Below are 22,991 nucleotides of genomic sequence, written 5' to 3' on the forward strand. Positions count from 1 at the left end.
GAAGTACACAAGACAACGCTGGAAACCAAACAAACCAATGACGTCCTGCGGCGGATGATCGTTTTTATGCAGTGGGAATACAACCGGGCTTTGCAGGAGAGGTAGGCGATGGTGCTGACGCAGAAGGTAGCCCGGTCTGATAGAGGCTGAACATGTAGAAAGAGGCCCATAAAGGAAGCATAGTATTGAAGAAGCGTAGCTTGTTGGGCCAGTTGGTGCACGGTAAGTAGAAAACCAGTGAAAAGGACGCGTTCACAAGGAGGGGAAGTACACAGGACAACGTTGGAAACCAAACAAACCAATGACGTCCTGCGGCGGATGATCGTTTTTATGCAGTGGGAATACAACCGGGCTTTGCAGGAGAGGTAGGCGATGGTGCTGACGCAGAAGGCAGCCCGGTCTGATGGAGGCTGAACATGCAGACAGATGGCCAGAAAGGAAGCATAATATTGAAGAAGCGTAGCTTGTTGGGCCAGTTGGTGCACGGTAAGTAGAAAACCAGCGAAAAGGACGCGTTCACAAGGAGGGGAAGTACACAGGACAACGGTGGAAACCAAACAAACCAATGACGTCCTGCGGCGGAAGATCGCTTTTTATGCAGTGGGAATACAACCGGGCTTTGCAGGAGAGGTAGGCGATGGTGCTGACGCAGAAGGCAGCCCGGTCTGGTGGAGGCTGAACATGTAGAAAGATGCCCATAAAGGAAGCATAGTATTGAAGAAGCGTAGCTTGTTGGGCCAGTTGGTGCACGGTAAGTAGAAAACCAGCGAAAAGGACGCGTTCACAAGGAGGGGAAGTACACAGGACAACGCTGGAAACCAAACAAACCAATGACGTCCTGCGGCGGATGATCGTTTTTATGCAGTGGGAATACAACCGGGCTTTGCAGGAGAGGTAGGCGATGGTGCTGACGCAGAAGGCAGCCCGGTCTGATAGAGGCTGAACATGTAGAAAGATGCCCAGAAAGGAAGCATAGTATTGAAGAAGCGTAGCTTGTTGGGCCAGTTGGTGCACGGTAAGTAGAAAACCAGCGAAAAGGACGCCTTCACAAGGAGGGGAAGTACACAGGACAACGCTGGAAACCAAACAAACCAATGACGTCCTGCGGCGGATGAACGTTTTTATGCAGTGAGAATACAACCGGGCTTTGCAGGAGAGGAAGGCGATGGTGCTGACGCAGAAGGCAGCCCGGTCTGGTGGAGGCTGAACATGTAGAAAGATGCCCAGAAAGGAAGCATAGTATTGAAGAAGCGTAGCTTGTTGGGCCAGTTGGTGCACGGTAAGTAGAAAACCAGCGAAAAGGACGCCTTCACAAGGAGGGGAAGTACACAGGACAACGCTGGAAACCAAACAAACCAATGACGTCCTGCGGCGGATGATCGTTTTTATGCAGTGAGAATACAACCGGGCTTTGCAGGAGAGGAAGGCGATGGTGCTGACGCAGAAGGCAGCCCGGTCTGATGTAGGCTGAACATGTAGAAAAGATGCCCATAAAGGAAGCATAGTATTGAAGAAGCGTAGCTTGTTGGGCCAGTTGGTGCACGGTAAGTAGAAAACCAGCCAAAAGGACGCGTTTACAAGGAGGGGAAGTACACAGGACAACGCTGGAAACCAAACAAACCAATGACGTCCTGCGGCGGAAGATCGCTTTTTATACAGTGGGAATAAAACTGGGCTTTGCAGGAGAGGTAGGCGATGGTGGTTGCGAACGCGTCCTTTTCGCTGGCTTATACTTACCATGCACCAACTGGCCCAACAAGCTACGCTGCTTCAATATTTTCGTCAGCGAATTTTATTGCACCTTTTCTTTCTTTTAAGCGAGAGAAAAATTTTAAACTCCGGCACAGCCCCTCGGGCCATGGTCCCAGTTATTGTCACTGCGCTGCAGAGTACGGCTGTGGCGCTGGCCAGGATGCTGTGATGGATTTACTCGAGTAGCGGCATGCAAAAACAGCATCAAATGACTCCGGAAGGCATCAGGAAGACAGAATATCATTACCCCAAGGAGCATGCATCTTGCCACCTCTGTATACAGCTTTCTTCTGCTTCCACCCACCTTTAAGCCATAGGCCACAAAATTCTCTTTGCTCCCAAAATTTGTACTGGCAGTTTCCCTCTAATAAAGAAGAAGCAATACATTCCTTATTCCAAATAGAGAATATTCATTTTGTGCTATTGGTGCACTAACGAGCGCTTTCATGTGTTTTCTTCCAGTGCTTCATCAATAAATATGGAGCATGCAATGCTTTGAATAACGTTAGTGGAGATATAATTTTTCAGAATATTTATTCTGAATAAATAGAATATTTATTCTAATTATTTACACACTCGCCGAGCTTCCGGGACAGGGCAGGCCCATTCCGCTACGACCCTGCGGCTCCTTCGCTACATGTTTCCTCCGGCACTCCAGCCGACTCCTTCCCTCTTCACCACTCTTCATACTCTTCACGCCGGTCGCCCTCTCCGCGTTGCTAATCTATCTCTCTCATGCGCCGACGCTCACCTTCCCGTCCGGAGGAAAACTAACGGCCGCAGTTCTGGTTGCAAGAAATGTCATTCTATCGAACTGTCCAAGTCCTCTGTCTTCGCCCGCCAGTGTTGCCGAAGTGTGTGTTGATGGCGTTGCCGTTCTCGCCCTTGTAGACACGGGCGCTCCTGTATCCGTTATTAGCGCAGCCCTTTGCCGAACACTCCGTAAAGTGACGACGCGTGTTTCGAACTTTTGCCTCCGCACTGCAAGCTCGCAACGCATTCAGCCTGTAGCTTCATACACAGCTCACCTTGTTATCCGGGATGTGTACATTGCCGAGTTTCAGCGCTGTCCAGCTCTTCTCACGATGTCATTCTGGGCTGCGACTTTCTAACCCTTCATCATGCGATCATCGACTGCGCCCGTGCCAGCAGTGAACTGTCTCCGCTCTGTGCCACCCAGTCATGCGACACCTCTCCCCGAACCGGTAAAATGCTGGTCGCTGAAGATACTGACATCCCTGCCTTCTCTGCAGCCCTGGAACCCCTCTCTTGCCTCTGCGATCCCGATTCGACTGTTCTCATTACTCCGACCGATGCCGCTGCCCGTCGCCACTGTTCCCTCCTTCCGTTCGCTCTTCTGACTGTCTGCGAGGGCCACAGTGCCATTTACCTCATGAACCCCTTTTCTCGCCCATCAACGCTTCTCCGTGGCGAATGCCTGGCACATGTCGAATCAGTCGACCATGTTCTTCCATAATCCGTCTCTGGAGAACCTGCTCCTGTCCAGATATATGCCATTGATTCGCCTACTGCTGCGCCAAACCGAAACGCCGTTTCTGTTTTTCCCGATGTATCGATGCCAGATTTCAGCCACACCAACGTGCTCAGCTCGTCGTATTGCTTCAACGTTCCCGTCCGTTCTTCGACTTCCCGCACATCCGTCGTCACTCATATCGCCCATATCGCGTGTCGGCCCCTGAACGCACCGTCATAGCTAAAGAAGTGGACGACATGCTTCAGCGCGGTGTCATCAGGCCTTTCAAAGCCCCTAGGTCTCTCCCGTGGTTCTTGTGCGGAAGAAGGAAGGATCCCTCCGCTTTTGCGTTGATTGCCGTCGCCCCAAGAGGATAACTTGGAAGGATGGTTATCCTCTTCCCCGTATTGATGACGCCCTCGACTGCGTGCAATGCCCGGAATTCTTTTCCTCACTGGGCCTCCACTCCGGATGCCGGCAAGTATCCATCGATACCACTGACCGGCCAAAGACGACGTTTGTTACGCTCGACGGCCTCAACGAATTTAACGTCATGCCGTTGGGCTTGTGCAAAGCGGCGGCCACATTCGAGCCCTTGATGAACACAGTTTCTAGCGGACTAAAGTGGCACACGTGCCTCTGTTACCTAAACGACATCGTCTTGTTTTATCGAAATTTTTCGTCGCACCTGGTCCGCCTCAAGCGTGTTCTGCAATGTTTGACGAACGCCGGCTTGCAACTGAATTTGAAGAGATGCTGCTTCGCAGCACAGCGGCTTACCATCTTGGGCCACGTCGTGTCTGAAGAACGTCCTTCCCGATCCTGCAAAACAGCGCGCAGTCGCCGAGTTCCCTCGACCCACTTCACTGAAAGAGCTGCGTAGCTTCATCGGGCTGTGTTCTTATTTTCGCCGCTTCGTGCGCAATTTCGCTTCCATCCTCTCTCCTCTGTCAGATCTTCTTGCCGGCGAAACCAACCACTCGTCTTGGACACCGGACTGTGATGCGGCGTTCACCACGCTTCGGCGCCTGCTTCTTTCGCCTCCGCTCCTCCGCCATTTCCACCGCAGCCTGCACGCTGAAATTCACACTGACGCCAGTGGCGTAGGCCTCGGAGCCGTTCTGGCACAGCGGAAGCCCGGCTTCGCCGAACATGTTGTTGCTTATGCCAGCCGCAGTTTGACCAAGGTTGAGCGGAATTATTCCGCAAGCTTAAAGGGATGCTTGGCAATAATTTGGGCTATTGGAAAGTTCCTACCCTACCTATACGGTCGCCCATTCTCTGCTGTTACCGATCATCACGCCCCCTGCTGGCTGCCGTCCCTGAAATACCCCTCAGGCAGTCTTGCTCGCTGGGCGTTCCGCTTGCAATACGACATTGAAGTAATCTATTGATTTTACCGTAAGCATTCTGATGCTGATGCACTATCACGGTTCCCTATAACCTTGATTTAGACTCCACATCTGTCGTCACCACTAATGTCTTTTCACTTGATATTGCCGACATGCTATTTAAACAACACGAAGACCCCTGGATCGCTTCTCTTATCGCTCTTCTGTCTACACCATTTCGGCGTCCTGCGACCCGCACTCTTCGTCGTCAAGCCCGCCAATTTGCAATGTTGGACGGTCTACTTTGCCACCGCAACTACCTTCCGGACGGGATCAATTGGCTCCTTGTCATTCCTCGGCACCTCGGTTCCGACATAGCCCCTCTTTCCACACCGACCCCCAGTGTGCTCACGCCGGTGTAGGGAAGACCTACACGCGCTTTCGACTCCGTTTCTACTGGCCGGAAATGTACCGTTTTATCCGGCAGTACGTTCGCTCCTGCCCAGAATGTCAACGCTACAAAACCCCTTCTCACGGTTCCATTGTTCCTATGCAGCCCTTGCCTTGCCCCCCGCGCCCATTCGACCGCGTTGGCATCGATCTCTGCGGGCCCCTTCCCATCACTCCGGCTGGACACCGCTTGGTCATAGTGCTAGTCGATCACCTTACCCGTTACGTCAAAACCTCATCCTTCATCTTCCATCATCTCGTTCTACGCCATGGTTCCCCTAAGGAACTTCTGAGCAACCGAGGCTGTGTCTGTCTCGCAGACACAGTCGAAGCCCTACTTCGCTAATGCCGCATTGTTCACGGATCTACAACGGCCTGAAGTGTGGAACTGACAAACCACGTCTTGGAGCACACTTAGGAGCAGGAAAAAACAGCCTTTCGGAGCAGGTTTGGAGCAGGCAAAATGGAGTTATGGAGCAGTTTTGGAGCACCTGAAATCTTGACTTATCAATTTTAAACTAGCACAAAGTGCACTTCAGAGCAGTATAGACCTCACACGTACACATCTAACCACTCAATTTATAAAACTTGCAAAATATGTTGCCACTCCTAGCTACTTCCTCCTCAAAATACATAGCGCATTCATAATACTTAACTCTACCAAAGTAGCCCCAGCAGTTCCATTAAACACACTCCAGCCTTAACTATGATGGCAGCACCGAAAGCGTGCAGAAAAGCCTCAAAACAGCCTGTACTCTAGCTTTATGTATGCTGTCTTAATACTACATTCACCATTTTCTTCCCTCTTTAATCCCCTCATTCCCTTCCCCAGTGCAGGGTAGCCACCTGGAACTCTTTCTGGCTAACATCCCTGCCTTCCCCCTCTCTCTCTATCTATCTATCACCGTTTAAACATTACATCGGACCAACTGGTCCCTCAATATATAAAACACAGGAGCTCCCTGGATTTAATGCTACCATGTAGAAACAAGTGCAATGAGCAGCCATAGGTCTAAAATCTAGTATATGCACATGACACACTGCTAGTGTCTGGCTGTATGTATAGACAAGCGCTGATGGAATATGTTTACAACTTCCTTTATTGCACGTTATCAAATTAAACTTGGATAAATAGCAGAAGATCAGATGAAGAGAGATTTCTTGAACGATGTCAACCACTACACAAAGTCCATTTTAAATTGTCTGCTTCTTATGTTGCCATCAGAGCAGAATCAACTTCTTCCAGACGTTTAAGGAGGTTTGGTACACTGCCCTTTGCTCTCTCCGATAGCATATGATCGCTTTCCATTTTTCCCATGTCATTTGTCTTCACACCCAAGTTGACCTGTTCTTGGGGACTGCTCAAAAGCGCCTTTAATGAGGAAACACTGCCAAGTAAATCAGACCTCTCCACAATAAGTTTCGCACGCTTGACTTTTTCACGCGCCTTTTCTCACATCTTCGCTTTGCAGCTACAGCTGATCCTTGCTCGCGATATATGCATTCCGCATAACGCTTGTGGGCTTCACGCACACAACCCAGCAGAAGCCTAGACATCTCTACCTTTGTTCAATGCCTACCGTACCTCCTCAGATGCGGTTTTGTTCTGTCACAGGCAGGAAACGCTTGTAATGCTCATGGAGCTGCGGTGCTTAAGGGCATACTTATTTTCGCTGAACTCACGCTCACAATCCGCATTCCCATGTGGAAGACACAAGACTGCCTTAACGAGTGGGGAAAGTTTTTCATACTTGCTTTCGTTTCAGTTGGCTTTTATCAGGGAAAGCGCCTTTTGCATTGTGTCAGTAGGTCAAAAGAGGTGTCTCAGCCATATGTTTCACACATCAGTGCATTCCACTCATCTATCAGAGCAGGTACCAGAGCAGCCGGTATAACTTGCGGCAAAGAATTTCAACTCGCCTCAGTCAGTCTTTCTATGAATAATGATTTGGCTTTACAAAGCTCAGGTGCTGGAGTATTTTGCTGTCCAGTGTAAATCCAGACAGCGTATTCTGCACAGGTGATGTAGGAAGTACGTGCAGTTAAATACAGGGTCTTCTTCTGAGCAGTAGGCCATAAGTGCGATGCTGATTCTGTGTCAAGACCCAGGTCTGGTTAATCTTTCCAGAGTGATGAGGAACGTAGACACAGATTTTTGAGAAGTCCTCCGGTCAGAGAAGAAAACGATCTGTTCGTAAGAAACCTCCCCAACACTTGTTTCACGAGAGACATCATTCCTTCATAGATGCTGATTCTGTGTCAAGACCCAGGTCTGGTTAATCTTTCCAGAGTGATGAGGAACGTAGACACAGATTTTTGAGAAGTCCTCCGGTCAGAGAAGAAAACGATCTGTTCGTAAGAAACCTCCCCAACACTTGTTTCACGAGAGACATCATTCCTTCATAGAGGTCGTGCAAAAAATAAGCTCCTTACTTTGAACTATTGTTTCAATCTGTTGTATAAGTTCAGCTGAAATTTTATAAACAGCAATTTTGCTTGCAGCGCCTGGACAGAGAATGCAGCGGCAAGGCGTCGACGCCTTGCTGCGGCTGTTGCTCTGACAACTTGCCGTTTAGTGAAGAAAATGTGCAGTGGTTGAAAATTATCGAGAATGCGTTATAATCCTGGTAGAAGCGTAAGCCAGCGGCTCGGTACATATCTTAGGAACTCAAGAATCGGCAGCCCTAACTGCTTCTGTAGCTGCTTCATGTCAGTATTTCGGGCAGCAAAATTTGAAGTAATAGTTCACATCAGCTACAACACATTCTACATCATTGGAAAAAGAGTGTAGCCCAGCTGCAAGTGCATTGTGCACTTTATGAAGTGTGCAGTCCCCAATATCAAGCATATTGGGGCTTAGATATCTTAGTTTCTTTGTAACGCGTTTCATAACATTTGACCCATCAGTAAAAAGACAGAGGAAGTTTCTGTTGGGTAGCTCCACAAGTGCCTCTTTCACACATGAGAATAAGTCTTCTGCTGTTGCATGGCCAAGATTAAAAGACTGAAGATGTTCCACAACAACACGGCCAGCCTTTTGTGATTAAAAACGTACTAGAACATCCAGCTGTTAGACCTTTTTCGGGTTTAGGAGTCTCATCAATCATAATGGCATAAAATAAGGCTGGACGAATAAGCTATTCGACCACTTCTGATTTGAAAAAATGGCCCAAGGCCATCAGAGATCAGATAAGATAAATTTGTTCGCCCACATTCGAAATTTCTTGCAATTTCAGAGTCTGAAAACGTGTGGATTGATGACTGTGGCAGCGTCACTTCACATATATGGCAGAGAATTGGCGACTACAGATAAAGCAAAGACTGCTTCTGCCTTTACAACATTGTCTTGCAGAGAAGCCGTTACCTCATAGCGGCTGAAATCAAGACTCGGCTGAACAAATCCAGACTTGGGAAGTCATCCATCTGAATCCTGCATTTTGGAGGCACTGTCACTATGTTTCTTCGACATGGCATGACGGTTTACTGCTGTAATGCCGTGCTGTGCACAATTCTGAGGGTCACTACAAATAATGCTGAATCCATTGGAGTCCTTTGAAGTTTTCTTGCAGCAGTCAGCAATGCAGTCTGCATTTTCATCATTTTCTTGCAGTATGTTGTCATTGAACTTTGTGCAACGTTCTAGAAAAAAAAGGGTTCCTTTATACTCACTACCAGCAAAAGAGCACTGGATCATGGCTTAAGCATCATTACCACCACTAGTGACAAATGAATAAGCTGTCATTACTAATCAACCAAGTCAACACGTTTTCAAAATTTGATGATCAGGTAACTGATCACCAAAACAAGAAAATCATAGAACAGACATGGAAGCAAACACCATAAACTTCTAGCAGTCCTCACAAAGAAACATTAGGCTATGTATCATAAGCCAGGCAAGCAATTTTACCATGGGCCAATTTTTCTAAGGTGACAACCTGTGGTGCACGTAACCCTAATACGCCTTAACAAGGCTACGTTACAGGTAAAATTGCATGCTGCCACTATTCTGCAATGCCAGCGACTTCCTTAATGGTCCCAATAAACAGACGACACAATAAAGTTTAACTATTGCATACGGGTACCGCGTTTTCGCTAGTGGCTTGCAACAACGTGGTCGAAGCTCGAACGTTTGCGCTGCCTTTGAAAGGACGACTCCATGTCATCCCAAGGTCATGAATTTTTCCACCATCGTGCCGTCAGATTTTTTTTTTCAAATGTCAGGGTTTACGTCCGCATGTTAATGGCCAGAAAAGATGCGCCTCCAGAAGCGGGACATGACAGCTAACCTTACTGACTTGGTTCACACATCGTGCGGCACATTGATAAATGTGAATCCTTATGGGATGAATTTTTTTCTAGAGGTGTGAAAATATCAGAGTTTTGAGTCCAAAAAGAATACAATTAATACAACTAATTAAATGCTCGTTCGCGTCCATGCTTGCCCGCGAAACTGCACAACGCACAATGCAGCGCACGCTGGGGCGCCCCGGCGCGCGCGCTGCACTGTACACGGTGCGATTGCGCGGGCTAGCTTCTAGCCCGACGTTTCTGTCGCATATTTCTTTATTGAACTCTGCGACAATGCACAATTTTTAGCCTATGATCAAAACACAGAATAATAAAAGCGGTTGGAAAGAACCGCCGCAGCGCACGTGGGTTGTGATTTCAACTCTTCATAGCGTCACCACTGCTTGGGCCACTCCTGCCAGTTTAACAGCTCTGAATAAAGCAAAATGGTACTTATATTTTGCTATTTCCTCAATTTTCTGCGTCTCCACGCAAAATCGCAGTTGTCGCCGTTCACTGCACAAATATGATGCGAAGCGACGGGCTACGTTGGCTATGCACGCACAAACAGTATGGACGCGTCTTCGCCACCTCCGTCGTGCTAACTGGCGCCACTGACCGCTGATGCGGCTTCATGGCTGCGTTCAGCCAGGCCGTAGCCAGGCAAAACGCTCACAGCAAACAAAAACGGAAACAGTAAACCTTTTTTTTTTGCGCGCAAAGTTTTCTGCGCGGCGCAGAGTGGCGCCAGAAACTATTCAAGGAGCAGTTTGCCGTCCATGGAGCAGGAAGGCGGAAAGGAAATCCTTATGGCGCGCCATGGTGCAAATGGCGCAGCAATTCCACTCCTGGCGCCGCCTACCACCCTCAAATGAAGGCCATTACTGAACGTTTCAATCTCACATTGACAGACATGATCCCCATGTATGTTGCCTCTGACCACTCAAATCGGGACCGCATTCTCCCGTTTGTGACATATGCTTACAACACTGCCACACAGAGCAGAACTGGCTTCTCTCTCTTCTTTTTTCTTTACGGCAACAAACTTACCTGCGCCATGGATACCGTGCTTCCGTATCACCCTGATGTGTCCGAGTCTCTTACCCTTTCTCAAGCAGCGACCTATGCAGAAGAATGCCGCCGGCTTGCCCGCTCTTTTACAAAACAGGATTAGAATCGCCGGAAGTACCTTCGCGCCCCTACCAGTCCGCTTCCGTCCTATACCTCAGACTCGCTCGTGTGGGTTTGGGTTCCTTCAACCAGTCCCGGTATCTCCATGAAACTCATTTCAAAGTACCAAGGCCCGTACCGTGTCGCCTGCCAGTCCTTCCCAGAGAAGTACATTACTGAACCGCATTCGCCGCCCCAAGATGCCCGCTGTCGCGGCCATGAAACTGTGCACGTCGACCACCTCCAGCCTTCCTACGATCCGCCTACCTTGTGTGCTCTTTAGGTCGGCAGGATTCCTCCTTTTTCGCCGGGAGGTAATTGTAGTGTAGCAGGTGTGTGGGTGAAAGACGGCGACGATTCAGAGGTGTGAAGCTCGCTCTCAGCCCCCCCCCCCCTTCCCCCTTACCTCCCCTCCCCCCTTCGTGGGTATGTGCCATGCCAAGGCAGCAACAACAACAACAGCCCGAACGCTTGGCCTGGACCTTTGCTTGACGTTGGAAGGCGACCTATGTTCTCATGAGCCACAACCCCCTCTAAAAGGGCCAACTTTTGGATGTCTGAGAAATTCATAGGGCTGTCACATTACCAATAATTTATTCCCCAAAGGCACCAAGGGTAATTAGCTTAGATGGTTCACTAAATAGCCACAACGTTTAGGAGTAGATCGGAAGGGATGGAGCGCGGTCTCTGGTGAGTTTGGTATGGAAGGAGCCAAAACCACTTGAAGGCTTCTGCTGAATCATTTGAGAAAAGCAATATCTTGCAGAATAACATGATGGTAAATTTCTGTTGTCAGTCTTTTGCCAGTTTACTGCGTAAAAAGAAGGTTTCCAAAGTGTAAGTAATCCAGCACCACTGTATAAGGCACCAGTGACCATTGCGTTCCATACTGGACAGGTCCACAATAAAAGCAATTCTTTTTATCATTTTGCTTAGGAATGCACTATATACTGTCCTTTACTGCATGTGGCTTCTTTGCTTTATGTTTCGTTTTCAGAGTTCTTTGTGGAAATTTGTTTTACTGCTCGTTGACTCATATACTGCCATTTATATTGCCGAGAATCTTTGTAGTGTTTGCTTGTTCATTCTTCAAAGCTGCCGGAGCACCGCTTTATCGCATTGTTCTTGGTTCAAGACGCGCCTAGATTTATCTCGATTGATCACATCCAGGCGGAGCCCGTTTACCTTGTTCCAGAATGTTCTAGTAACTTTGCAGGCTTTATCTCCAAAATTTGCTATCAGCTTTAAAAAGAGCATGGCCGAGAGCGGCTGGCATTCCGCTCGACGACCGTCGAGCACGCTTGTTGCCACGCCGCCGCCGAGTGATGCAGTCTTTTCTGGGTGCAAATCAGCCCGAATAAAGAGATTTGTTCCGAAGCCACTTTTGCTGCATCTACTCTCCGGACTGGAGCCATCTCTACATGACACTATCATATTGTAGCCTAGTCTGGAGAACAACGACAAAAACAAGGTATACCAGATTAGTAACGTTACAGAAAAAAAACCTTGAGAATTTTTAAAAATTGCCGAAGTCAACCACTAGACTCAATACCGCATCCATTGTTCCTAAAACGCGATATACTAAAAGCTAATCACACTGCTTTAGACTATCAAAATACATACAACATAATAAACTATATGACCGCGGCGAAGGGAGACGCAGCGAGTGGGTGGTAGGCGGCCGTCATTTTGCGACCTCCTCCCGAGATGCCGTAGTGCTGCCAGTCACCACATCGAACACGTATACGGCCTATCACGATTTGAAGATCATTCAGGGTTTATCTCGCTGTAATGAATTGCGCTAACATGGATTATTTCCAGTAGAGAACTGCAACGAGTACATGAGTTAAAGGTGCACTGAAGACGAATCTGAACTTGTCTTTTTGCCGCGGGAACTCGATCTACACGTTCCTAGCATTCTTAGAAACTGCGACTTATTGCCCTGTATGGCCGATTTCCCAAATTAAATCGAATTAACGGCCGGCTCCCGCCCTTTTTTTGAATTCTGCCTCGTACGGTGGGCGGAGTCGACCAACGCGTGGAGTGCCTTTCACCCAGTCCTGTGGCGGCTTGCCGCTCTACCATCGGCAGAGTAATACGTAGTAGTCCGTAGTAGCAAATAGCCCGCGCGTATTTTTATTTCTGCGGGCTTATTTTGCGGCTATATTATCTGCGAATGAAACTATTTATCCATGGAAACCTAAAAACAAAATAAAGAGAAAGCAAAGCGTCCACGGAGCTGACTGAAAGGAACTTCACGCGTTGGTCGACTCCGCCCATCGTACGAGGCAGAATTCAAAAAAAAGGGCGGGAGCCGGACATTAGTTCGATTTAATTAGGGAAATCGGCCATACAGGGCAATAAGTTGCAGTTTCTAAGAATGCTAGGAACGTGTAGATCGAGCTCCCGCGGCAAAAAGACAAGTTCAGAATCCTCTTCAGTGCACCTTTAAGCTAGCCAAAGTTTGCTCTATCATACGATGTCATGTTTGTTTTGGACGAAGGGATCCTTTGCAGGAAAAAAAAAATCTTGGTTCGGCGCAGCAGGAGCGAACGTGGAAAGTTTCTAATAGCACTGACTACCGCGCTTTTGCAAATGGAGAACACAAAGCAGTTATACTTTACGGCGCCACTACCTCTCCTTAGCTGATATACCCGAGGTTGTAAACTGCACTGTGAGCCAGAAAAGACGACCACACAAGAGGGATTATTGCGCAGCAAGCAAAGCAGAGCAATGTTTACTGTGATGCGATTTCAGCTTTCAGCCTTATAGCGAATTAATTGAACTTGTACTCGCGCAATACTGGCTGCCTTCCAGTTACTGCCTGCTGCGGCTCCCACCTACATAGTTTGCATCTGTTTCTCCCACTGCTCCACGCCGGCAAAAATGAACCAGCAACTTAACAACCAAACCGTTTCGCAGCTTTCGAGTCCGCCTTAAGTAGAGGAGCGATGCTGGTATTGAAGATCGTATCCATTGCAGAAGGCTGCGGCGCAAGCAAAGTATGAGCATTTAAAGCATTGCTAAGTACCCTGAGAACTTAATACGTTATCTGAGTGCATTAGCCATGATTCTTGCAGCTATCTTATTATATAACAAAATATACCCGTGTAGTGGCTTACGAAATCTGATTCCCGATTGCAGAACACGCGGAGTCACCCAGTATCTTACTCTGGAAATTTCGATGCTTATAATGGGCTCACTTTCCGAACCTTCGCCTTTGCAGCTGACGCAGAAATTCCGTAAGTAAGCTCTTCGTGATTCCATTTTGGCTGCTCTCAGGAGAGAAGGTAGCACAGAAGTGCTACTCGCAGCCACGCAACGAATAACACGCTTTTTGATGTTGAATGTTTGATCACTGTAGCTTTGTCTGCGCCTACGTCTTCATGAATTACAGACGACGAATGTATTTCGAAGAATTAGAAACAGCAGGTCGGCGCCCAGTTTAGCAGAGACGGCCGGACCATGAGTGGACGAGTATGTAGCCAGTTCCTAAAAACAAGACTGCAAGAAAGTCTTAGGTTTCTGCGAGCCTAAAATGCGGCATTCGTGAGTACGTGCTCAGTTATCGGCAGAACACCGCTGCGACATATTTCTTCCTATAATAGCAACAAGAGTCTTGGCACGCGATAGATTAATAGCTGGGCTTCTCAACTGCAGCCGCGGATAGAAAATGACGGACATTCTCTAATGTCTCAACCCCCCCCCCCCATTCGCAATGAATGCTGAAATTTGCCTGACAACGACTGCGATATTGAGTGTAAGGCGCTCAGTGCATGGCTTCTGGGGCCTTCTTTTCGCAGTTACCAGCTAGCCATTTCAAGCAAACTCAATGGCTATGCAGCAATGGAAATTATACGGAGGCAACCGCAAGGAATCGTGCTGCCTGAAATGTCTCACATGGAAGATGAGGGTCGCAAAAAGAAAGACGTACACCTTGGAAAAAAGGAGTACTTTTCCTGTGGTCTGAGAGCGGCGTACAACGATGATCACGAGGAGACATTCAAAGTGAGTTCAAATAATCTGTATATATTCTACTGCCAAGACGCTCCGTTTATGTGGAGCACGAGATAGACAATCTTTGGTTATATTACTTTACCGATATAGTAAAATATAAAAAGGAAGCCAACCGGCATCGAAAAAAGTTGCCTAAGTGAATGTTGTCTCTTAATTTATAAGTTGTGGTTTGAAGCTGTGCGTTCACAACACTGTATTTATTTTACACAACATAACTAGCTAGAAAGCAGAAAAAAATGATGGTCGATTTTCGTGGTTAGGCAAATGTGAATTAATTGTGCTACCAGTTCAGTTTTCACTTTGGTTCAGGGATAGCAATTGTTCGGTAAACGGTTATAATTTAATGTCTTACATTCTCAGATCCCCTGGAGTCTTCCTACGGCTCTTGGCGCAGTGGCGCAGCGGTCAAGAAATGCGTCACTGCCCTTCCATGAAAGGGGTGGCGCCATCGGTGGGACATGGGTTGCGACACACACACACACACACACACACACACACACACACACACACACACACACACACACACACACACACACACACACACACACACACACACACACACACACACACACACACACACACACACACACACACACACACACACACACACACACACACACACACACACACACACATGCTTCTCCTACATCATATCGACGAGCCCTTCATTCTACTGTACTTGTATATATATATATATATAGGTGACTTGTACACATAAATACCCCCGAAAGCAGATTTGACAGCCGTCGCCGTAGCTCAGAGGTAGAGCACCGGACGCGTAATTCGGAGGTCGTGGGTTCGGATCCCACCGGCGGCAGTGGTTGTTTTTTCTTCTGCTTTTCTAATCAATTCGCTTTAAGCGATAACATATTCAGTAATATTCTGAATTGACCAACACCACAAAATAATAAAAAAAATAAAAAAAATCCCCTGTGCCCCTTGGTTTCTGTGGCTGTTGGCTTCTTTCATATATATATATATATATATATATATATATATATATATTCTGGTGTAGCAGCCGCGCTCGCTCACTGTGACGAACTGTGGTAGTGAAAGACGACGACGATTCTTAAGTGTGAAGCTCGCTCGCAGCCCGAACGTTTGGCTGAACCTTTGCTGAACGTTGCAGAGCGACCTAGGTTCTGCTGAGTCACAACCCACATCCCACATTTGGTGGAGGCTGCGTGAGTTCCCCCTCTCGTCCTCATCCTGGAGCTCCGTAGCCGCACCTTACCTTTGCCGCCCGTTATGCCTGAAGTCACCAGCCAGACAGCCCCCATTCCGTCGCCTACCATCCTCTGTTCTGGCGGGCTCCGGCAGCGAGATCCCAGCGTCTTCAGCGGTGCCGACGACCACGATGTTGACGACTGGTTGGCGACTTACGAGCGCGTCAGCGCCCACAACAAGTGGGACGATGCCACCAAGCTTGGTAACGTGCTATTCTATCTCAGCGACGTTGCCAACTTGTGGTTCCGCAACCACGAGACCGACTTGCCTACCTGGTCGTCCTTTAAGACCAGCTTCTCGGAGGTATTCGGCCGCCCAGCTGTACGCAAACTGCCCGCCGAACAACGCCTCCGCGCTCGCGCTCAGCACGCCACTGAAACCTTCACCAGTTACATAAATGTACTAGACCTGTGCAAACGCATCAATCCATCCATGCCGGGGGCCGAGAAAATTAGTAACATCTTGAAGGGCATCTCAGACGACGCGTTCCACATGTTGCTCGCCAGGAATCCACAAACAGTGGTGGATGTCATACAGCTTTGTCAGAGCAATGACGTCCTCAGGAAGCAGAGGAATTCTACTCGCCGACCCGGCGTGCTCGACGAGACCCTTCCTGCGCCGGCGGTCTGCAGTCTGGTCTCTGACTCGGCCTCCCTGCTTCGCCAGATCAAAGCCTTCATACGGGAAGAGGTTGCCCGCCAACTGTCCCTCCTGCCTGTGTCTGGCGACCATGCGCCAGCCCTCGATCCCGCACTGCGACGCACCATCCAAGAGCAGGTCGCCGACGTTTTGCCCTCTAGCCCTCGGCTTCCGCCTGTGGCTGCCCCCCTCACCTACGCTGAGGTTGCCGCCAGACTCCGATGCCACGACGCGTATGTTTCCCAACCATCTGTCGCGCCGCTAACACCTCCGCCGGCACCTATCCGTCGTCGCCTGCCGCCTCGCCGTGCTGTCATGAACCCATGGCGCACCCACGACAACCGCCCAGTCTGTTACGCCTGTGGCTTGCCGGGCCACGTCGCCGGGCTTTGTCGCCAACACACGCCGAGTTTCCGGGACGTGGCAAGCCCATTCCACTACGACCCTGCGCCTCCTTCGCTACCAGTTCCCTCCGGCAGCCCTGCGGACTCCTTCCATCATGACCGCTCTTCATATTCTTCACGCCGGTCGCCTTCTCCCCGTCGCCTATCTATCTCTTCCATGCGCCGGCGATCACCCTTTCGTCCGGAGGAAAACTAACAGCCGCAGTTCGGGAGGCAAGAACTGCGATATCATCGAACTGCCCAAGTCCTCCGTTTTTACCAGCCAATGTTATCGAAGTATTTGTTGATGGCGTCGCCGTTCTCGCCCTTGTAGACACGGGCGCTGCTGTATCCGTTATTAGCGCAGCCCTTTGCCGTAGACTCCGTAAAGTGAAGACGCTCGTTTCGAACTTTTGCTTCCGCACTGCAAGCTCGCACCGCATTCTACCTCTGGCGTCATGTGCAGCTCGCCTTGTTATCCGGCATATTGTGTATATCGCCGAGTTTTTCGTGCTGTCCTCCTGTTCTCATGACGTCATTCTGGGCTGCGACTTTCTAACACTTCATCATGCGATCATCGACTGTGCCCGTGCCAGCACTGAACTCTCTCCGCTCTGCCCTACTCTGCCCTGCGACACCTCTCCCTGACTCGGTAAAATACTGGTCGCTGCAGATACTGACATCCCTGTGTTCTCTGCAGCCCTGGTTCCCCTCACTTGCGCCTGCGATCCTGATTCGACTGTTCTCTTTGCTCCGACTGATGCTGCTCTCCGTCGCCAGTGTTTCCTCCTTCCATTCGCTCTTCTGACTGTCTGCGATGGCCACAGCGCAATCTATGTCACGAACCCTTTTTCTCGTTCATCAACGCTTCTCCACGGCGAATGTGTGGGACATGTCGAATCAGTCGATCACGCTCTTGCATACTCCGCCTCTGAAGAGCCTGCCCCTCTCCGGATAGATGCCATTGGTTCGCCTCCTGCTGCGCCAAACCAAGACACCGTTTCTGTTTTTTCCCGCTCTATCGATGCCAGCCTTTCGCCGCACCAACGTGATCAGCTCGTCGCATTACTTCAACGTTTCCGTCCGTCCTTCGACTTCCCGCACAGCTCTCTTGGCCGCACATCCGTCGTCACACACAGCATTGACACCGGAACGCATGCCCCTTTCCGCCAGCGTCCTTATCGCGTATCGGCCCCTGAACGCACCGTCATTACCAAAGAAGTGGACGACATACTTCGGCGCGGCGTCATCCAGCCTTCTCATAGCCCCCTGGGCCTCTGCCCGTTGTTCTCGTGCGGAAGAAGGACGGATCCATCCGCTTTTGCGTTGATTACCGTCGCCTCAACAAGATTACGCGCAAGGATGTGTATCCATTTCCCCGTATTGACGATGCCCTCGACTGCCTGCAAGGCGCGGAATTCTTTTCCTCATTGGACCTCTGCTCCGGCTACTGGCAGGTGCCCATGGCTGCTGCTGATCGGCCAAAGGCGGCCTTTGTTACGCCCGACGGCCTCTACGAATTTAACGTCATGCCGTTCGGCTTGTGCAATGCGCCTGCTATAATCGAGTGCATGATGGACACAGTTCTCAGTGTCAAGTGGACTCAAGTGGCACACACTGTCTCTGCTATCTGGGCGATATCGTTGTCTTTTCTCGAGACTTTTTGTCCCATCTGGTCCGCCTCGAGCGTGTCCTGCAATGTTTGAGCGACGCCGGCCTGCAACTGAATTTGAAGAAATGCTGCTTCGCAGCCCGGCGGCTTACCATCTTGGACCACGTCGTCTCCAAATAAGGCGTCCTTCCTGATCCTGCAAAACAGCACGCAGTCGCCTAGTTCCCTCGACCCACTTCACTGAAAGACCTGCGTAGCTTCATCGGGCTGTGTTCTTATTTTCGCCGCTTCGTGCGGAAATTCGCTTCCATCCTGTCGCCCCTGACTGATCTGCTTGCCGGCGACACCAGCCTCTCGTCTTGGACACCAGACTTGGACGCGGCCTTCACCACGCTTCGGCGCCTGCTTGAGTCCCTTCCGATTCTCCGCCATTTCGACCCCAGCCTGCACACTGAAATTCACACTGACGCCACCGGCGTGGGACTCGGCGCCGTGCTGGCTGAGCGGAAGCCCGGCTGCGCCGACCATGTTGTTGCTTATGCCAGCCGCATTTGACAAAGGCTGAGCGCAATTATTCCGTGACAGAAAAGGAGTGCTTGGCAATAATTTGGGCCATTGGAAAGTTCTGACCTTACCTATACGGTCGCCCATTCTCTGTCGTTACCGACCACCATGCTCTCTGCTGGCTGTCGTCCCTCAAAGACCCTTCAGGCCGTCTTGCTCGTTGGGCGTTGCGCTTACAAGAATACGACATTGAAGTAGTCTATCGATCTGGCCGTAAGCATTCTGATGCCGACGCACTATCGCGGTCCCCTCTACCTCCTGACTTAGACTCCACATCTTCCGCCACCACTGATGCCTCCTCCCTTGATATTGCCGACATGCCATTTGAACAACAACGGGACCCATGGATCGCTTCCCTCCTCGCTCTTCTATCTACACCATCTCAGCGACCTGCGACCCGCACTCTCCGTCGTCAGGCCCGCCACTTCGCAATACGGGAGGCCAACTTTACCGCCTCAACTACCTTTCTGACGGGTGAAAATGGCTTCTTGTCATTCCTCGGCACCTTCTTCCCGACATATGCGCCTCTTTCCACTCCGACCCCCAGTGTGCTCACGCCGGTGTGGTGAAGTACTACACGCGCCTTCGACTCTGCTTCTGCTGGCGTGGAATGTACCGTTTTATCCGACAGTACGTTCTCTCCTGCCCGGAATGTCCACGCCACAAAACCCCTTCTCGCCGTTCTATTGCTCCGATGCAGCCTTTGCCTTGCCCCACGCGCCCATTTGACCGCGTTGGCATTGCTCTCTGCGGGCCCCTTCCCATAACTACGGCTGGACACCACTGGGTCATAGTGGCAGTCGATCACCTTACCCGCTACGTCGAAACGTCATCCTTGCCATCTGCGTCTGCGCCCGACGTTGCGTCTTTCATCCTGCATCATCTCGTTCTACGCCATGGTTCCCCTAAGGAGCTTCTGATTGATCGCGGCCGTGTCTTCCTCTCAGACACCGTCGATGCCCTACTTCGCCAATGCCGCATTGTTCATCGCTCTACAACGGCCTACCACCCGCAAATGAACGGCATTACTAAATCGAACATTGACCGACATGATCGCCAAGTATGTTGCCTCGGACCACTCAAACTGGGACCGCATTCTGCGATTAGTGACATATGCGTACAACACTGCCACACAGAGCACAACTGGTTTCTCTCCGTTCTTTCTTTACGGCCGCGAGCCTACCTGTACCATGGACACCGTGCTTCCGTATCGCCGTGATGTTTCCGAGTCTCTTACCCTTTCTCAAGCAGAGACCTATGCTGAAGAATGCCACCAGCTTGCCCACTCTTTTACAACGCAAGATCAGAACCGCCAGAAGTACCTTCGCGCCCCTACCAGTCCGCTTCCATCCTATACCCCAGACTCGCTCGTGTGGGTTTGGGTTCCCTCACCCAGTCCCGGTCTCCCCACTAAACTCATCTCAAAGTACCACGGCCCGTACCGTGTCGTCTGAGTCTCTCCAACCTTGCGTGCAGTGGAGGAGCGGCACTTTACTCGATATCCGCAAATTCGGCTCCTCAAACAAGGCTCGGCTCACTTTTGCCGGCACGGTGAGGCCTCGATACGTACACTACAACTCCGAGATTGTCATAGTGCACCAATATTTGCGCACTATTCCGGCCTGCAGTTTGTGTGGAACTGTCGGCCATCGGGCGGACTTTTGTCCCAACCCAACAAAAGACAAGTGTGGCCTGTGTGGACAGCAGGCACCCATAAAAGAGGGGGTGCGGGCCCCTCACGAGTGTATGCCAAAATGTGCGGTTTGTGGTGGTGGCCATGCCACGAACTCGCGGGACTGCGGTGCTAAATATCGGCATACCAAGCCAGCCGCCCCTAAGGGCGGGAAATCCAGCGGGACGGGCAGGCAGCCACGTCACCCAAGCAGCGATGCTTCAAAACGAGAGACGCCTACTAGCGGGAAGGACGTCAAGAGCTGTCCAGTGCAACCACCGCCTCCACACGGCGGCCAGGAGAAGCAAGCCCGCTCTCAGGACAAGAATGGCGCGGCCGGTTCCTGGGCCAGCGTCGTCAAAAATGGCAAACAGGTGAGCGGTTCAGGCAGGGCTGCCTCCTCCTCCCACCCCCTCTCCCCTCCCCCTCGCTCGGCGGCTGACGCTGAGCTCCACAACCTTGTAGCTTCGCTCCGGGCACAAAACGAGATGCTACTTGCCAAAATTGAAGCCTTAAAAGCTAAAACAACTCCCCCTCCCGCTAGTACCCCCGACGCGGACGCTATGGAGAGCGAGACGGCGGTGGCGCCGGCTCTGGAACCTTCCCTTGCCGAACTCGAAGCCCGTCTTAATGCGAAATTTGACACCCTGTTGGAAACTGCGATGGAACGCCTCATCGCTAGAGTCATGGAGGCCATCCCCTCTATGATCGCTCAACACGTCGCGACTAATACCCGCCTTTCTCGCAGAACCGGTCCTCTTAAGGACGTATCTGGTCGGCCCTCCAGATTGTCCCGCCGAGTAAATGACCTTGACGGTGACGAAGACAGCTGCCCCCTTCCAGTTGCTGAGCTTCAGCCCCTGGTATCTGGCTCGGGGGCAACCTCACTTCCACCTCTCACCTCTAAATCTGATCATGGCGGGACACCACCGGTGTAGGCGCTCCCCTCTTTCCAAATCGGCTTCCCCCATTACGATTACTCAATGGAACTGTCGGGGGCTCCGGTCCCGTTCCAAGCGGGCCGACCTCCGACTTTTCCTTTCAACCTTTCAGCATTAGCCTGCCGTAGCTGCCCTCCAAGAGCCAGGGAAAGGCGCCGTACTAACAAATTATACGACGTTCCAGCAGGATCCCTCGTCTTGTCTATTAGTCCATAGAAATTATACAGCCAACCAGGTCGACTTAGACATGCAACTTGAATACTCCTATGTAATGGTGACCCTCCTCCCACTCCGCAAACAGGACCCACCGCTACACATACTCAATGTATACTGCAATCCGAAATTGCCGAATGTATCATTTGTGGACCTCTTTAGCCGCGCACTGAGAGTTGCGGCTCGGGACCCCCTCCTGATTGTGGGCGATTTCAACGCTCCCGCTCGGATGTGGGGTTACTACCGTGAAGAGAAGCGGGGACGCAAGTTGGCGGAGCTTGCGTCAACGCTGGGCCTCACTCTTCACACTGACCCAGTCCACCCAACTCGTATAGGCAACTCCGTGACTAGGGATACATGTCCGGACTTGACCTTCACCCGCAACATTCAATATGGAGACTGGGTCAACACCGAGGAAACCCTCGGCAGCGACCACTGCCTCCTGAATACTACGATTAGGACCCTTCCTTTCGCGCGACCAACAACACAAGCCCGACTCCCAGATTGGACCAAGTTCAGGCAGAATTATAACAATGTCACACCCATACATGAGCAGGGCTACCACTCTAGGTCACAACAATTGGTCTCTGGCCTTCGCTCCTCCGAAACTCAAATTCAACTCTCAGAGGCGGTCTCGGACGTGGACAACCACCTGCTCCATCTCTAGGAGGCCCGGCATTGCCTCGTCCGTCGGTGGCGCCGGCAGAAGCACAACCGGAAACTTAAAGCTCGCATCGCCGAGCTCACTCAACGAGCGGCTGAGTATGCGGCCCAACTCGCCGACTCCAACTGGGTGGCCCGATGCAATACGGCCGCGCGGCAAATGTCCGGCCGGAACACATGGCGACTCTTTCGCGCCCTAATTGACCCAACGCAAACACGCACGGAAACTCAAAAACACCTCCAAAGAGCAATACACAGCTTTCAGGGCAACAGAAATCAATTGGCGCACAAGCTCCGGGACCAGTACTTGTGCACCACCCAGGACTCCCGCGGGCCGGCGTACTCTTATGCAGGTTCTGAGAACGTTGAGCTGGATCAACCGTTCCAGCTCCATGACCTGAGGGCGACCCTGGCAAAAATGAAACGTGGCACCGCTCCGGGTCGCGTATTCGCCAACTGCAGCCTGTACAGCCACAAGGCTTGAAACCACGGTGAATTGATCACGGTGACAGAAGATTGTCACAACGGCTTACCTAAAAAGGATAATAAATCCTCTTAAACGGCGTTATATGCCACTAAGCATCACGATTTGCGAC

At 50.7% G+C, this 22,991-nt stretch overlaps 1 protein-coding gene across 1 annotated transcript in view; it reads left to right on the forward strand.

Annotated features, from left to right (window-relative positions):
* The window catches only part of LOC149324759 (uncharacterized), a 195,863-nt gene that overhangs the window by 22,829 nt on the left and 150,043 nt on the right, over positions 1–22,991 (forward strand). Inside the window, exons 2-3 of the mRNA XM_089565290.1 lie at positions 13,609–13,706; positions 14,268–14,472. Of these exons, the coding sequence (XP_089421416.1) occupies positions 13,609–13,706; positions 14,268–14,472 (303 nt within the window). The remainder of the gene's footprint in view (positions 1–13,608; positions 13,707–14,267; positions 14,473–22,991) is intronic.

This window comes from Amblyomma mixtum, unplaced genomic scaffold (assembly GCF_055824585.1).
Source record: "Amblyomma mixtum isolate Tamu unplaced genomic scaffold, ASM5582458v1 scaffold_19, whole genome shotgun sequence".
NCBI classification, from domain to species: Eukaryota; Metazoa; Arthropoda; class Arachnida; order Ixodida; family Ixodidae; genus Amblyomma; species Amblyomma mixtum.